General features: G+C 31.2%; 1 protein-coding gene across 2 annotated transcripts in view; it reads right to left on the bottom strand.

The window, feature by feature from the left end:
• LOC124364592 (golgin subfamily A member 1) overlaps positions 1-16,964 on the bottom strand; it is an 80,224-nt gene that overhangs the window by 52,007 nt on the left and 11,253 nt on the right. For both annotated transcript variants that reach the window (XM_046820178.1, XM_046820179.1), the window contains exons 2-5: positions 16,068-16,281; positions 12,759-12,987; positions 11,545-11,633; positions 5,438-5,566 (exon numbers count right to left, since the gene is read on the bottom strand). In XM_046820178.1, coding sequence (XP_046676134.1) covers positions 5,438-5,566; positions 11,545-11,633; positions 12,759-12,987; positions 16,068-16,268 — 648 coding nt within the window. In that variant the 5' untranslated portion in view covers positions 16,269-16,281. The remainder of the gene's footprint in view (positions 1-5,437; positions 5,567-11,544; positions 11,634-12,758; positions 12,988-16,067; positions 16,282-16,964) is intronic.

The raw sequence follows: 16,964 nt of genomic DNA, 5'->3' as shown, positions 1-16,964 counted from the left end.
CAGATTTTTTATGGATCTCTTCAGATGGATGTGGACTTCAGAAGCCAAGAATCAAGACTGTGACAGTAACAGAGTACCATTCACAAAAAATGTGCTAACAGTTGGATTGTTGGTATATCCGCTAATATTTCCCCACTAATACAGATGATAGATATATCAACATCATTTCTTTCCAAAAAATTATTAAAGAAATTTGTTGGTGCTAATGTATTTACATTATTATAGTTTTACATCAAAGTGTTTCAGACAAAACATCTTTTTTGTTCTGAGCCTAAGAAACTTTGAAATATTTGGCCAATTTTCAGCCTTTCACAAAGGATTGAAATGTAAAAAATAATAATTTATACTTAACAAATAAATCTTCAATAACTTTTATATTTTTCTGAAAACAGTTATTATTTCAAACACTTACCAATTTGGATAGATTATTTTATCTGTTAAGTTGCAAGTTATTGAAATAATTTAAATAATCTCTAATTACCTTCCCTATTTGGTTATATTTGGTGTCTACATTGGAGCTAAATATAGTTTTTAGACTAGTTTGAATTTATTACATTTAATAATGATCACAAAAAGTATGTATTAACCTGTACTACTAAACTAAACAATTAATCTAACAGAAATTAATAACTAAGTCAACTCAGAGTTAATGTTCAATTACAATTATATACTCATAAGTATATATACTGGTTGTTGGTTACAAAAAACAAATGTTTATATTTAAAATAATAATATAATATTAATAAATAAGCCACACAATAAGTAAATGAGAAATAATAATGCGTTTAAAATAGCTCAGTGGACAAACAGAACAAAAACAGCACAAACTAATGGAACAGTGGAAATAAGAGAAACAAAATTTATATAAGCAGTCATAAGACAATTGAGAAGAATCAGTGAATTTATTTTATTTTAGTTTACTTTTATTGCAAAAGATGAGCAACATTATTATCATTTATCTCGGTTTGATTAAAAAACTATATAGTATCTAGAAAACAGCACACGCCATGATTATTATACACAAATCATATATCAAATAATTTCTTTAATAAAAAAGATCAATTTATTATGTGCGTTTTTGTGATATTTTGTTAGGTGACTATATTTATCGGGTACATAATAAAATAGAAAACGGTCAGAGTTCTCATTGCAAACTCCCAGATTAGAAGAATCCGCTGAAATGTATGTGAGTGTAATAGGCTTAGTGAATAACTAAATCTTCTATTCATACTTTCTTCACCTTATAGCACCAGAGTATTGTGAATAAAAAAGGAAAATTTAATAGTCAGTGGAAACATTCATTAACAATACATTTGGTGCCAGAGTAAAGGTTAAAGTTGATCAGCCTCTTTCCTGCATTTTGCAAGCTTTTTAAAATTTCTTGTAAATTCCTTGTATACGTGATGTATCAGTGTATGTTTTTTCTTCTAAAGAAGGGTAGCTTTTTAATAATAGAGTATAAAAAAACACTTCTATAACAAAAGTATGTTTTCTAGTGAAATAATGTAACTGGTTTGCATGTTTGATGTACAAATCTTAACTTCTACCATCTTTTACAAAAAGCAAATAACATTTTCAAAAACATCTAAAATGACCAACATTTCAAATTCAAATTACTTTATTTGTATCATATATACAAAAGGGCGAATTTAAGGCCATAAGGCCCTGTCTTACAATTAACCCTAATATAATAGTATAGTACTTAAGTCAAATAAAACTACTACATTTAAAATAGAAACAAAATTATATAATAAAGGTTTCTTTAAGAATTTAGTACACATACATTCATACAATAAATTCATACACACATTCACTAGCACCCTATCCGTCCTCCAAAACCTACCCCAACTAACCCATCGCTGACATCGTTTCTAGCAATTTAGCTTTCAGTAAGGTTGCAAACCGGTTTCGACTCCCTACTGACTTAATATGGTTAGGAAGGGAATTCCTTGCTCGACAAGCAGTAATGACAAATGATTTGTTGTAAGTTGAGGTTCCATGGCAGGGAATAAGAAGAATTAATGAGGTCATTCTTGTCTCTCTTGCGCTTGTTTCAGAGATCAATTTGAATTTGTCAGCCAGATATATAGGCTCTCCATTTGATAAAGAACTAAACATATACTTTGATTTTTTGTATCGTAACACTTAGAATGCTTATAAACTATTTTATGGGGATGTGTGCTTTACTAATGCGATTTATTTATCATAACACATACCCCTATAAAAATAATTTCAAATAATTCTAAGTTTTACGATAAAAAAAATCAAAGTATAAGATTTTGTTCCTCATTAAAATGTTGGTCATTTTATATATTATTGAAAATTTTATTTGCTTTGTGTAAAATATGGTGGAAGTTAAGATTTGTACATAAAACAAGCAACCCTTTCACTATAAACCTTTTTTATTACAGAAATATATTTTCTATTGTATTATTAAAAAGCTACACTTCTTTACAAGACTTGAGAACAGACTTAGGAGTAAGGTGCCTGAACAACACAAATGAAAGCGAAACTTATATGGACATTTATAAGATAAACGTATAAAATTTGGAGAAAACCTGTATTTTAGTCACACATGCGGTGTGTACACAGACGGAAATTTATCAATAAAACCACTTTTTTCAGATGGTTTAACACAGATATTTCCACCAAAAACATGGGACCATTGTAAGAGTTCTTTTGGATGTAAAATAAAACTTTTTTGTCATATATTGGCATTATTTATTTCTAATTACGGCCAATGCCTTTTAAAATTCTCCACGGTTTTATTGAACATCTTTGACAGAGTGTGGAAATTAAGAAGTAATTTATTTTTAAATAATTAAATACAAGTGTATTCCATAATACAGAAACTATGACAGAAATATGCACTTACAGCACAGTCATCTACTGTCTCAAACTACTATCAATTGATACATAGGAAAATATATTTTGTATTTAAAAACATGAGAACAAGGACTTTAGAAGCCTGTAATTTTTTAGTTACAAATAAAACAGCTTAACTTTTAAAATATAAAATTTTGATGGCAAATAAACTACAGCACATTTCATTATCAGAAACACTGTACATGCTGCACAAGTCTGCCGTCAAAGGCAGATAAAATCAAAGATAATACTAAAAAACTTAACTAACAGCATTAAGAGCGAAGCCAACACCAAGTGTATGCTCGTATATGTTATACCCGCCTACACCAACATGCAGCAAACACATGCCTCAAGTGCACAATTCTGTGGTCTACTCATAGACTCCTACCTTTGCTCCGCAGTCACTGTCCGCTTCTCTCTTCACCGTATCATATTAACTGTGCCAGACGTAGAAAACAAAGTATCTGTTTAGGTGTGCAAAACAACAACAATGCGATCAGGGTGGAAGCAAACAACAATAAAAGATGTAACAAATAAAACACTGTTCAGGTGATTGTCACACTGTGCTAAAAACACATCACAAAACCCAAAAATAAAACTATTTTACCCTTAAGAGAATGTACCAAAACGGAAGTTCTTCGTTTACAATCGACTTAAGAGTCAGCTGTGCCGCCAAATATCCTCATTTTTGTCACATAAGAACAATACAAATCGTCGTTTTAAAGTTGATTTTCACAGAAACCAATTTTTTTGTTAAATTTATAATTTCTTTCATTGATTTAAAAGTAGGTTTTCAAATTTTATAAAGGTCCACTCGATAGCGTTTAAAGATAACCTTTAATTTGGAAGGGTAGTTTGACTAATATTGTTTAGAATCATCTGTAACATGTAACATTTGGGAGCCGACAAACTATTGTCACATTATTAGCACTTTTGAACTTTTTCAGCGAATCTGCCAAGAATCCCAATTATTGTTTCTTTAAATAGACCTTTATAATGAATTAGCACACATTATTTCAATACAGTGTGCTCAAAGTAACTGAGATAAAGGTAAAAAACTAAAATGACTAAAATATCAATGACTTTCTAGCAAGTACCTAAATATTGCTGTTAAAATAATTATTAGAATTGTATAAAATACTCTTTCCGATTAATCTGTTTTTATGACAAAATATCACATATTTACTTTTAGTCATACGTAAATAAAACCTATAACCTACAAATTCATAAAACTGGAAGATGAGTGGAGAGATACCAATCCAAATCACAAACCTAAGATATACCTATAATGCCATACAATTCTGACACAGGGGTCAAAAGAGTTAAAACAATATAATTGATTATACAAAACTTAAAATTGATAAAAATATGATGTCCAGAAAGAAAAAAAGCTTTATTGATAACAATATAACAAAATTCTAAATTATTTCACTTCGGGCCCTGCTCTTCACACATTTGATTTCTAAACTTACCTAATGATTTTAAGATTAAACGAAGAAAGATTTATTTCAAAAAAGAACACTTTGTACTTTTTATTATGTTGGAACTATTAAATGACATTACTGAAATTTACCTAAATCATAAAGCAGCCATTGCATAAACTAGAGCCACAAACAACTAAATTAAAAAATGAAACTTTATTTAATTTCAGACAAAAATATTGGAAAGTACAAAATCTTAAAGTGACAAATTTTTGTAAAAAATAAGTTAAAAGAACACAAAGGATGTAGTAAATAATTTAGGAATGAATCAGAAGGTCCATGTCTGCAATGTCCTAGTACTTTTTGTGGATTTATGTCCAATATGGGATATTTATATGAGAATCAAAAAATATGTTGAAATTGAATCAGTGACTCTTCATCTTCTCAACACTTGTCCATGTGTAAGCTTAAAGACTATATCAAATGTCAATATTTGCCTCTTACGATCGAAAACAAAAACCATTTACAATTCTAAACACATGTTACAATCGGTAAAATAATTTTTTTATATTAAAACGAACCCACATTTCAACTTAAAAGAGTTAAAGCTGAAATAGTTTGTCATTTACGCCAGATACAGTTCAAAAAGAAACTCATTACAATGTCTATAAAAAATGAACTGAAAAATTGAACTTATGAAGGAAAAGTGTTGCTTTCTCAAATTCAGGGAATTTCATGCACACTACACAAGACTCAACTTTTTTATATCTTAATTTAACCATCTCGTCCACTGGTGATGATGTTGCTAGAAACTGTCACACTATAGAGATGCTTGGGGTTAAATGTACGGACATAAAATTAAACTACAATAAACTTATGTTTTTTATACAACAATTCTACACACAGGTACAGTGCTTACATTAGCAGGCAGCATAATAAAATATTTCAGCACGTAATTCGATAAATTATTAAACAAATTTATTTCTTACAGCAAAACTAAATTTTATAGCTGTATATGTAGCAGAAATTGGTGTAAAAACTACTGACTGCACTTATTGTAAAAGCTGTATCAGGTAAGCTTAAATCTTTTTTAATTGTCTTGGCCGCAACAGCAATGTTTTTACATGCAAAAATCACGCATGAGCACTCACTTGAAAGTTACTAATCCTCTCCTCGAACGGCCGGAGCCTGATGACTTCCGACTTGAGAGATGCCAGAGAAGATGTTGCTTCTTTGAGAGCTGCTATGTTTTCACTGTTCTCTTGCTCTTTGGCTAACAGCTGAAAGCAGAGGAGGAAATTAATTTACAATCACCAACATATAACAGCTATATAAATGGATCCAGCAGCATCATCCGGAAACCTGCAGTTGTCAAATTAACCCTATAACTGCTGACTATAATCACCTGTATTTCTAAACGTTTATGAGTTTTGCAAGCAAGTTGAAAGTAAATAACAAGTACATAAAAATTAACAAAGTAACATATTATTTTTCAGCAAAAGCAACAAGAAATAACAATTCCTCGTTATAAAGTTATTTAATTTTATTTAACTTACTTTTTTCACATTTAGAAAAACATAGCATTTTATTAAATTCACTCAAACAAAAATCCAAAATATAAAAAATAAAGACAAATTTATTTCAAATAAAATATATACAACTTGCACATTTACTTTTTATATATAACACAGGAACAAAATTTGAGTACTTTGGTATTATCTGGAAGCCACTATTTTTGGAAGAATGTTTTTACCGCGGACCTAAAAAACTGCATTATTAGAAAAAATAGACTTGACTTGCTGTGAAAAATTACATGTCATTATGATGATCAGTCCTTGTTTTCTGCCTCCGAAAAGGAAGCAATGTCTGTGAGGAAGCCACTCTGTTCCTACCTACTATTTGTTATTAGGCTATGCAAATAGGTAAATGCATATGGATGTATTATAAATCTAAAAATTTAATTAGCGCTCCCATGATCTGAGCTTGAATTTAGGTACTATCTCGTGGGACGTTTTTCCTTTTTCGCCAGAAGCGCCGAAGCTACCACTGAAATCCACATGCACTAATGGTCAGGGGCGTTTCCGATCGGTACTTTCCCGACCTCAGATCAAGTGTCATATCGACCAACATGATTTAACATTGGAAAGAGTTGAACAATACTATCAATTATGGTTGTTACAACGTTTGCAGTAAACGTCTATCTAACCTTGTGTAGCGCGATGTTAGCATCACCCGGCAGCTCACTGACACTATGTGGTGTGATGTCAGGCTCTTCAAGAGTTGATGTTTAAACAAAAATCGTAAAAATGTATTTCACTAATTACACAAATGTGAATGTAATTTCTTAATAAAGTGAGTTTGATTTTGATAGGAACTGCATCTGCATGTATTAATATACATGGCTAAGAAAAACTATGGTAGAGCAATGTATTAATATTACCATATAACAACTTAATAAATTTTATTAGTAGGTTCAGATAAGAAAAACCTAGCCTAAACAACAATATCTGTTACTTCCAATCTTCTTCTCTTTCTCGTTTCATCATCCTTTCTCCTCACAATGAACTAGTTAATAAATAATAATAATTGCTTGTTTTCTCTTCTCAGACCCAAGAAACAAGGTTCAGATGTTTCATTACCATTACCAAGAGAATATTATTAACAAAACATTTTATTACCATTTTGAACAGAGTATGAAATGATAGTATAATGTCTTCACCAAATTTGAGTTATTTGCATATAGCAGTGCAAGGTACCTCTTTCATTTTTCTTTAACAATGATTTTGTTTACAAAATAATTTCTTTTAAAAACAAAAAACAATATGATTGAATTCTTACTCCACTTCTACATGGACATTCACTGCCCAATAGCCCTCAAAACAATATTTGTATCTTTAGTCTAGATGGACATTCCCTGCCCAATAGCCCTCAAAACAATATTTGTATCTTAAGTCTACATGGATATTCCCCTTGCCCAATAGCCATAAAAACAATATTTGTATCTTTAGTCTACATGGACACTCACTGCCCGATAGCCCTCAAAACAATATTTGTCTCTTTAGTCTACATGGACATTCACTGCCCAATAGCCCTCAAAACAATGATTTTATCTTTAGTAGGACCAATCTTGGAAGTTTGGCTCTACTGCCTGCCCAATAGCCCTCAAAACAATATTTGTATCTTTAGTCTACATGGACATTCCCTGCCCAATAGCCCTCAAAACAATATTTCTATCTTTAATCTACATGGATATTCCCCCTGCCCAATAGCCCTCAAAACAATATTTCTATCTTTAGTCTACATGGATATTCCCCCTGCCCAATAGCCATAAAAACAATATTTGTATCTTTAGTCTACATGGACATTCACTGCCCGATAGCCCTCAAAACAATATTTGTCTCTTTAGTCTACATGAACATTCACTGCCCAATAGCCCTCAAAACAATATTTGTATCTTTAGTCTACATGGACATTCCCTGCCCAATAGCCCTCAAAACAATATTTGTATCTTTAGTCTACATGGACATTCATTGCTAAATAGCCCTCAAAACAATGATTTTATCTTTAGTAGGACCAATCTTGGAAGTTTGGCTTTACCATCTGGCACCTTCAACATATCTTTATCGATGAGCTGGGACATATATATACACAAATGTGTTTTATCAAGCTTGTTGTTATAAGATTTACAATATAAAATAATGTGTCCTTGGCAATTAAAGTGCTAGGGGCTAAAAAGTATAACATTTTGAAAAAGTAAAATTTGCAAATATCTCAGTTGGGTACCAAGTTAAAGGTATTCTTTTACTAAATCCGAATTCACTCTTAGTTCTAAAATAGGCTAAGTAGGACAATTCACAGAGCAGTTTAAAGTGCTGGTGGTGAGAAAACCATGGTATATAATTCATTAACAAACCTTGTGTAGAAAAGCCCTTTTTGTTTTAAAATTATTGCTAGTTGTTGTAAGACAGTGTATTATAGTTTTCAATCTCTGAAACGTTGCTAGTTTAATAATTTACTTTCATAAACCGAGAGTCAATGTCCACTCAAATTTGAGTGGTTAAACAGAGGCAGTTCTGAGGTCCTTTTAAAACTAAGCGCAGTGTTCTACACTCATGTGTCAGTAAAAAAATGTTGAAAAAACCAAGCAGAATACAAGTTGTAAAATTTCTTTGAACGATCTAAAGCTATTGACTTATTAATGGCTCAACAGACCAAGAACTCTCAGATGATCACTGGCTTTTAAAGTTGTATTTGCAGTAGATATTTCACTCATGTCAATTTGTTGAACTTGAAACTTCAAGGCAAAAACATAGTTTGTAAACAATTTGATTCAATATATGAAAGTTTTTAGAACAAAACTGGTTTTCTTTGAAAATTATTTGGGAAAGACAAATTTTTATCCATTTGAAATTTGTATCATGTTTGCTTGAGAAACCTGTGCCTATGCCCAATACAATATATAGTTGATACCATTGTGAAACAATGAAATGAATTCCACTCGCATTACTGAATTTGATGATTAATTGGCAGTATGGATCAGTGATCATAGGTACACGACTTTACAGTATGCTTTGTTTTGGTTTTAAATCAAAATGCCTAGGAATAAAACTGGGAAAAAAGAGATCATGTTGACAAGAAATCAATGAAAATTGTACTTGAAGCTATCAGAGTTTCTCTGTCTAAGAGGATTTCCGTCAGAAAAGCCTGCAGATTCTACAATGTGAAATTAGCTATAGTCAGAAACCTGAGATCATTTCTGGCTTCTGGTGATAAACAATTTGAATACAAAGTAAAGTTTGATGTAAAAAAGTGTTTACAAAAGTAGAAGAAAAGGAACTTGTGGACTAAATTACTACTGTGTCAAAAATGAAATATGGAATTACAAAAAGAAGTGTCTGTGAACTAGCACATAAATTTGCTGTAGCCAATAAAAAACACTGTCCTTCAACGTGGCTTGAAAATGAAATAGCTGGTGAAGTATGGATTAGACTATTTTTACAAAAACAAAGACATTCTGAGGTATTAGCAATAAGGGAGCCAGAAAAAACTATCTCCTCCTCGGTAACTAATTTTAATGAAGTTAACATTGGTCAATTCTTTGACAACTTAGAAGATGTTCACAAATAATTCGGTCCATTCCCACCAGACACAATACGGAATCAGGACGACACTGGTGTTATAACTGTTCAAAACTCATTAAAAATTGTCTCACAGGGTGTCAAATAGGATGGGGCTATAATATTGGCCGAACGTTGGCAGTTGAGTACAATATCAGCTTGTTCAGTGTAACGGGAAACGATATCCCTCCAATGATGGTGTTTCCACGTCTGAATTTTAAGGACTTTATGTTAAAAGGAGCTCTTTCAGGACCAACTGGTGGTGATAGCCCCTCTGGATAGTCCAATGAAGGACTTTACTACAAATGTAGGGAGATCAATGAGATATATAGCTACATATATTTAGCACTATTTCAAATATTTCTTAAGTGTTTATCTGTAAAACTACTGAATGTTATAAATACAAATATTATTTTAAAGGTATTCTTCAATAGTTAATTTTTGTTTAACTACAAGGAAATTTTGATTTCCGGAACAACCGTCTCTCCGACTACAATGAGAGCTACAAGAATACAGATTTTATTCCATTTTACAAACAAAGATTTCAAACGTGATTTGAAACTTAGATTTATTATGTTGGTTAATAATATATTCACAACCAATCAGTAAAATGTTACTCATCCACTGTTTTAACATGTTTTGCACAGCAGTTGATTAATGACTTGAAGAGAAGGAATACCGAGTTTTCAAGATCTAGATACCCAAGACATTTGATATAAAATGTATATGGGTGGAAAGAAAAAGAATATTAAGCCTCCCAACTATGCTGCTGCGATGATCTCATTTTGTAGCTGTACAAATAAAGGTTATGTAACCTAACGCATCTGCATTTCCAGCCAGTTATGATAAGCATTGGCACACCACGTGTTCAAGAATCAAGAATCAAGAATCAAGAAACTTCTATGATAAGCATTTGGCACACCACGTGTTATAAATCAAGGCAATGGAGACGTTTAATACGTTACATAACTGTCATAAAGAGCCTCTTCAGAAATAAAACTATGAATCTAATTTTTATTGGAACAAAGTTTAATTTAAAATCTCAAATTCAAGAAGAATAAAAATTAGTTTTTGAGCTTTTTTAAAATCATTTATTAACCTTTTTATGTCAAAAAATTGTTTCCCTAAATAAAAATCAATATCATCATATAATAAGTAATACGAAACATGAAGTCGTGTCTGCTTACAATTTTACAAGTATATATAAAAATACAAACCATACAAATTATGTTAAATGAAGTGAATAGTTTAAAATGTTATCTATTTATTGGACAAATACATAAAAATTTATGCTATTATCATGTGATAGATGGATTTACTAAAATACATAATTACTGACTTTGGTATGGATTATGATTTGCGATTCAAAATGTCTATGTGGGTACAAATTTATTCCTCTGTTACCCTTGCATTTATATAGTATTTATTCAATTAAAGAAAATTTTTAATTTCTCAGACAGATTTAAAATTACAAATAACACCAATCTTTAAGATCAAAGAATTGCATAAAAAAATATTTTATACAGAATGTTTTATTACATGTAAAGATCCCTACATTATATTCTGATAATTGTTAGTTCAAAGTGAGTTTCAAAAATTAAACCGTGTATTAAAAACAAACTAAAATTTAATGTAATAAAAAAATAGAAAATTACAAAGAAGATACAAAACATTCATACCTGTTTCACCAGCTAAAAGTAGACTATATGCAAATCATAATTTGGTTAATAGCGAACAAGGAAATACTAGAAGCTGTTCAACCTACTACCGGCAGAAATGAAGGTTCTCACAGGAAAGAAACTAAAGAAATCACTGACTAAATAGCTGATTTCAAGACCCTTCTACACACTGAAAGAATACCTGCACTGGGAAGATTAAAAAAAAAGATACTTTGCATTTCAACTTTATAAACAACTATATGTACTCTTGTGCATACATTATTGTTGTAAATATTACAGACATGAAATTATTGTAAATTGACGCTATACATTTCTCAAATATTGTAATAAAGAGTTTATGATTTCTGATACTTGTGACCCGTGATTATCGTTTTCAAATGGCTAATTAATGACGACAAAACTGCACAGATTCCCAACTTGAACTCCTTAACCAAACATGGTTTACCATCACTAACAACTTACCAAGTGTTTTAGTTTCGCTATCTCCTGTGTCTGAAAGCCTTCAAGTTGATCTTTGTCTTCCTGGTACTGGCATATCTTCCTTTTACTGTCTGGAAATGCAAATAATTAGATGGCTGGACCGATATTTCACTATATAAAAGGTAAAAATTATTTGGTGAGAAAAACATAATTACTTAACCCTTTTAACCCCGACGTTTGTATTATACCGATGTTATAAAATTGCGGCAACTACCGACGTCTGTATTATATGGATGTGCACTTTTTATTGTTTTACTGGCCACCTATTTTGCTAAATACTTTGAAATTCCACAGAGTTGTGTATAAAGATGTATTGCATCGAAATATATTAATTCGTATAGTTTTGACTTTATATTTTGTCAGTCTGTGATTGAGAAATTGCAGTTCACCTCAGCTGACTGCCTAATAATTTTTCACAGTCAGTTGTATTTCACTACGTTGTGAATATCCCACCCTGCTTCATGTTTTTAGGTTAAAACGGAATAAAGTTCAGCTGTTAGTTTTTAGTTTGTTATTTATTTGATTTGAAAATAAGGAAAAGAATTCGTTCAATCTCCTGTAAGCAAAAATACATCTACTAGTAAATTAGTTACTGTATTTGGGTATGTGGATGTAGGCAGTGACAAGATTTCAGTGATAGCTATATTGACAATTCTGAATACATTTTCTACTCATGTAAATATTGCATTAAAAGAGCAGTGCAAGTGCATTTTTCAGTTAATTCTCATCTAAGTAGTTTATGTGAAACACAATATTTTAACTTTGTTTGTTATTATATTGTAAACAAACCAAATACTATTTTTTTAAATTCTCAATGATACACACTCTTAACTTAAAATTAATGTTACTGCAGTATGGTTTAATGTAGACAAAATCCAAATAATTAACTGTTTACTAGGAACACAAACTAAAAATATATATTTTTTCCTATTTTCAGAATATTTCTCTTCTTTTAAATTTAACTTTCAAAGCCACTTAAGTAAGGGAGCTACAATATTACAAAATTTTGAATTAAAATATCCTTAAGTCATAACATTTTGAAATTTTTCAATGATCAAACTGGTTGCAGTTAGGAAAAAAACAATTATTGTGGATTAACATCACGGATACCCTGTAAGCACAAAAGGAATCATACGATAGTCCTCCTGAGAGAGAACACCCTGTACACAACATTATAGAGCACACTCAAATCTTACCTTCAGCCATTTTTAGAGCGTCTTTCAACTCTCTGGTTTGTCTTAATAAGTCTTCTGTCATTTTTTGCTCTTGCTTTCGCCACTCCGTTTCTTTTTCTTCCATTAACTTATTGAGTTCTATTTCCCTCTTCTCCAGTTTTTTTGCCCACTCCATATCTCTTTTTTCCAGCCTGCTGCGCCATTCATCTTCACGTTTTGATAACTTATTAAGCTCTTTGGGGGTTAAACTCTGAAACAGTTAAAAAACTTTGAAAATGGAAACCACAACCAAGTCATGAATAAATGATGTCACTTTTATCACTTGATATTAAACCTATATTGATATCCCAGGTAATAATTCACCAAAACAAATACAAATGACTAACAACAGAATAGTGATAAATTCAAATTAAAGTCTCTCTCTAATTAGAATACCACATGACAAAACTATAGTTATACTTTGACAAAATTGGTCTGTATTGTTCATACAGACTGTGCACTGTATGTTGTGAAAGGAAAGAGAAAGAAGCATAAGTAATTGCCATAACTAATGAAATGATAAAATGTAATTCAAGTGATAAGATAAAGAATAACAACTTTAATATACAGATGACTGATTATTATGATTAAAATAGTGACATAATATACAATACATAAATTAAATAAACTATAATAGTTGAATCTAGGTAATTACTCTATAACATGGAAGGGGAATAATTTGATTTAAATTAATTTGTGACTAATATTTAAAGTTATAAATAAAATAAATTAAAATATGAAATTACTTAGCATTGCAGTATTTTATTATAACCTGCTCTTCTAAAAATATATGGCCAATCACTCAATATTAAAATACAAAGTATTTTTTAAGAATTTGAATCAAGAAAAATTTTAAATCCTTTAAAAATGTTAAAAAATTATTAAATTGAGATTTTGTAGGGTATTCTGATTTTTGTGTAGAGAGCAGATTAAACACATGCTTAAACATATTCATTGGCTGTCTCCATATTTCTAAAGAAGACTTAACCCTTTGTGATCGAAAGGCCAGCAGCACTGGCCACACCAAGGTTGCAGACAGCTTGCGTTGTGACAGGTCAAATTACGACATTTGAATATTCGCGGGGAATTGGCAGATTGTGACGTCAGTGAATCGGCAGACTGTGACGTCAGTGAATCACATGTTGTCGGAATTGAGATTTATTTAATTAATAATGGAGAAATATATTAAACTTTATACGGGAACAAATTTAATTAATTAAAATGAGTTATACATAACCAAAATTCATGTTTTACAAAAGTACTAAATAAAATTACGCAGAAAAGCCAATTGTGGGATAAAATGACTTGCGTATTGATGACGTCAGAAAGCACATGTTGCTAAAAATTTAAATAAAAAAGCTTTAGAAAAATAATAAAAGAAAAAAGAAAGACTTAAATTGATCAATTATAGTGAACGTAATCAATTTCGACAATTATAAGAAAAGAATCAAATTATATTTAATCGTGAAGACGCTGATTTGAACGGGAGAGGGGATGAACATTGTGTGAACCGGTATGCGTAGTTTTATATACAGAGAATCCTTCTTCTCTGTCTGGACTTGAAGCAGTAAGGACGTCTACTCGTATAGATGAAATTTTAAAAACTGTACAATAGTGCATTGAAGTTGTAATAAGGGATGGGATGTTGTGTTAGTGAACAAAAATCAAAGCAAAGTGAGTAGAATTAGACAGTATAATATAAAATAAATTGACGTCAAAGTCATTTGCTTTGTCTTTCATTGAGTATCCCATCTACAAAGAAATGTGGTAAGTAAGATAATAAGCTTTAAATTAAAGAATATTACTTTCAAAACTTATTTGATTCAAAGTGAATGGTAAGAACAGTGAATATTTTGTGAACTTTATTATGATATAAACAATCATATTCATCAGAACTTTCAAAAGAGTAGTATTAAGTTTGAACCATTATTCAACCTACTTAAAAAACCTGAGATAATATAGACCCAGTGCTAGTGATATATAACGTGTAGCCTACTTTCATTAATACAAATTACACTTTCAACAACACCACAGACATTGAAGTTTGATCGTTATTTAAATATCAACTTGGAACAATATGAGTTAGCCAACACAAAGCAAGTCGCACAACCAATGAGGGGCAGTACACTTTGAATACCGATTGTGAGAAAATTGGGACAACAAACGGGGGCCTGGAACATAGCAAAATCGTACAGCCAACTGGGGACTGGACCGTAGCAGAAGGGCGACCAAAGTGGATCGTAGCAGAATAGGCATAGCAACGTGGGGACCGTAGCAGCATTAGTTTTGCCGTAGTTTGTCCTCACAACTCGTCTGGCCAGTACAGATGGCCGTGCAACTTTCATTGACAGCTCGGCGGCCATATTTGTTGTTTGCCTCCACAGATCGGAATTATTTTTCAATATCTCTGTGTTATTTGCAAAATAATTTAAAATGTTGACAGAAGAAATAAAGACTAATTTAAAATTTATTTTTATGAATCTTTCTAAAACAAAGAAAAACATACATTTGGGAAACTTAACTCTTATACATTAAAAAGATGTATAAATAAAATATTATAAAGTAGGCATTTGCAGTTATGTTATACTCAGACATGAACTATTTTATGTTTTTCTCAGTCTTTACATTTTTTTTTTAATTTTCTGGTTTCTATCACTTTAGTTTATAGGCCCACTACGTGCCATTCGTCTTATTTTCATAGTAAATGTTTAGAAAAGAACCAAAGGCTAATTTAAAATTTACTGCTTTACCTAAAAATTACTTTAAAAACAGCTGCTCGATAGGTTTCAGCACTCATCGTTCATTATAAAACAAAGAGAATATTATAAAATAACTGCTATTTTTAATGGCCAGTGGTGATGGCCTTTCACAGCTATGGACCTATTATATCTTGGCCAGTACAGGTGGACATAGAAGCTAAGATAATACTATGGCAAAAATTAATCCTCGCTTCTGACAAAATGGCGGCGGCCCTCTACTGGCCATACAAGCTTCAAGGACAAATTATAAATACTGCCGTCAAGTGCATAGGGTTAATACACATATTGCATATTGTATAAGTTATTTTTGTAAAAATTACAAGTGTTTGTAAAACCATGTGACTAATAATAGAAATGAGAATGAAAAATATTCTTGAATACAGCTAAATATCTTTCATATACAGACTGACAATGATTGTATCGCAGTCAAATGGTCTCTAAAACTAAAGACAATGGTCCAGCTTGCCCAACCAATACGGTATATGACAACCGTCATCTCAGAGTTGTGTCCAACAAGGACAATATAATATACCTTTCCATCAGCTAGAACGATCTCGTTAGGAGATACCGGCAGGGGAGAATGTTCTTCTTTGGGCTGTGGATCCAGGCTACTCAAACTTGTCTCAGACCCTTGTCTTGAATGTCTTCCTATTCCCGACTTTTGGGCTAGTGATAATTTAGGAAGTTCTGATCCAGTTTTCTCTCTAATTTTATTTTTCATATTGCTGAACATGATGCTGAGATACCTGCGAAAATAATGTTTTTAAGACACAGTTTGCATTAAATTTAAGCACGTTATTTTACAAAAATATGCTATAAAACTAAAAAAGAAAGTACATTTAAAAGAAAAAGTTCTAAAATACAATATTCTCTCCCCTCACAAACTAGACATTATTTCCATTCTACCAGAATATTCTTGATAATCTAGATTGAGACATTCCAAAGGTTTTGTCTCAAAAAACTTTAAAAAAATTCCTTCATCATCTTTCTTAAATCTTCATTGACTCTAAATATATTTCCACAAAAAACGAAATTCCATTATTAAATACATCAAGAACAAAGTAATAAGGTCAGATTGTGTTCTCATTCTTATCCCAAGAATTAAGGAATATAACCAACATTATTCAGATAACCATAATACCTTCCTTATACAGGTTTATTAAAAAAGAATGAGGTTAATTGTTTTGCAGAAGAAGAGTTTTTACAAAACTATCAAACATATGGAAGACACAACTTGAATAGAATCAGATATGATTAATCCTGACTCACAGCCGGTTACAACCTCACAGATTTCATCATGTGAACGTAGGTGAAGCTTTGATGATTGAGCAAAGATATAACAACAAAGACAATAACTGTGAGAGCTTGTACCACTGTCAGCACTGATATGCACCAGACTTTGTACTTTGACTTTGGTATGACCTTTTGT

The sequence above is a fragment of the Homalodisca vitripennis genome, chromosome 6 (assembly GCF_021130785.1).
Source record: "Homalodisca vitripennis isolate AUS2020 chromosome 6, UT_GWSS_2.1, whole genome shotgun sequence".
Taxonomy (NCBI): Eukaryota; Metazoa; Arthropoda; class Insecta; order Hemiptera; family Cicadellidae; genus Homalodisca; species Homalodisca vitripennis.
The sequence above is the reverse complement of the archived record's forward strand: the minus strand, read 5'-3'. Positions and strand labels throughout refer to the sequence as shown.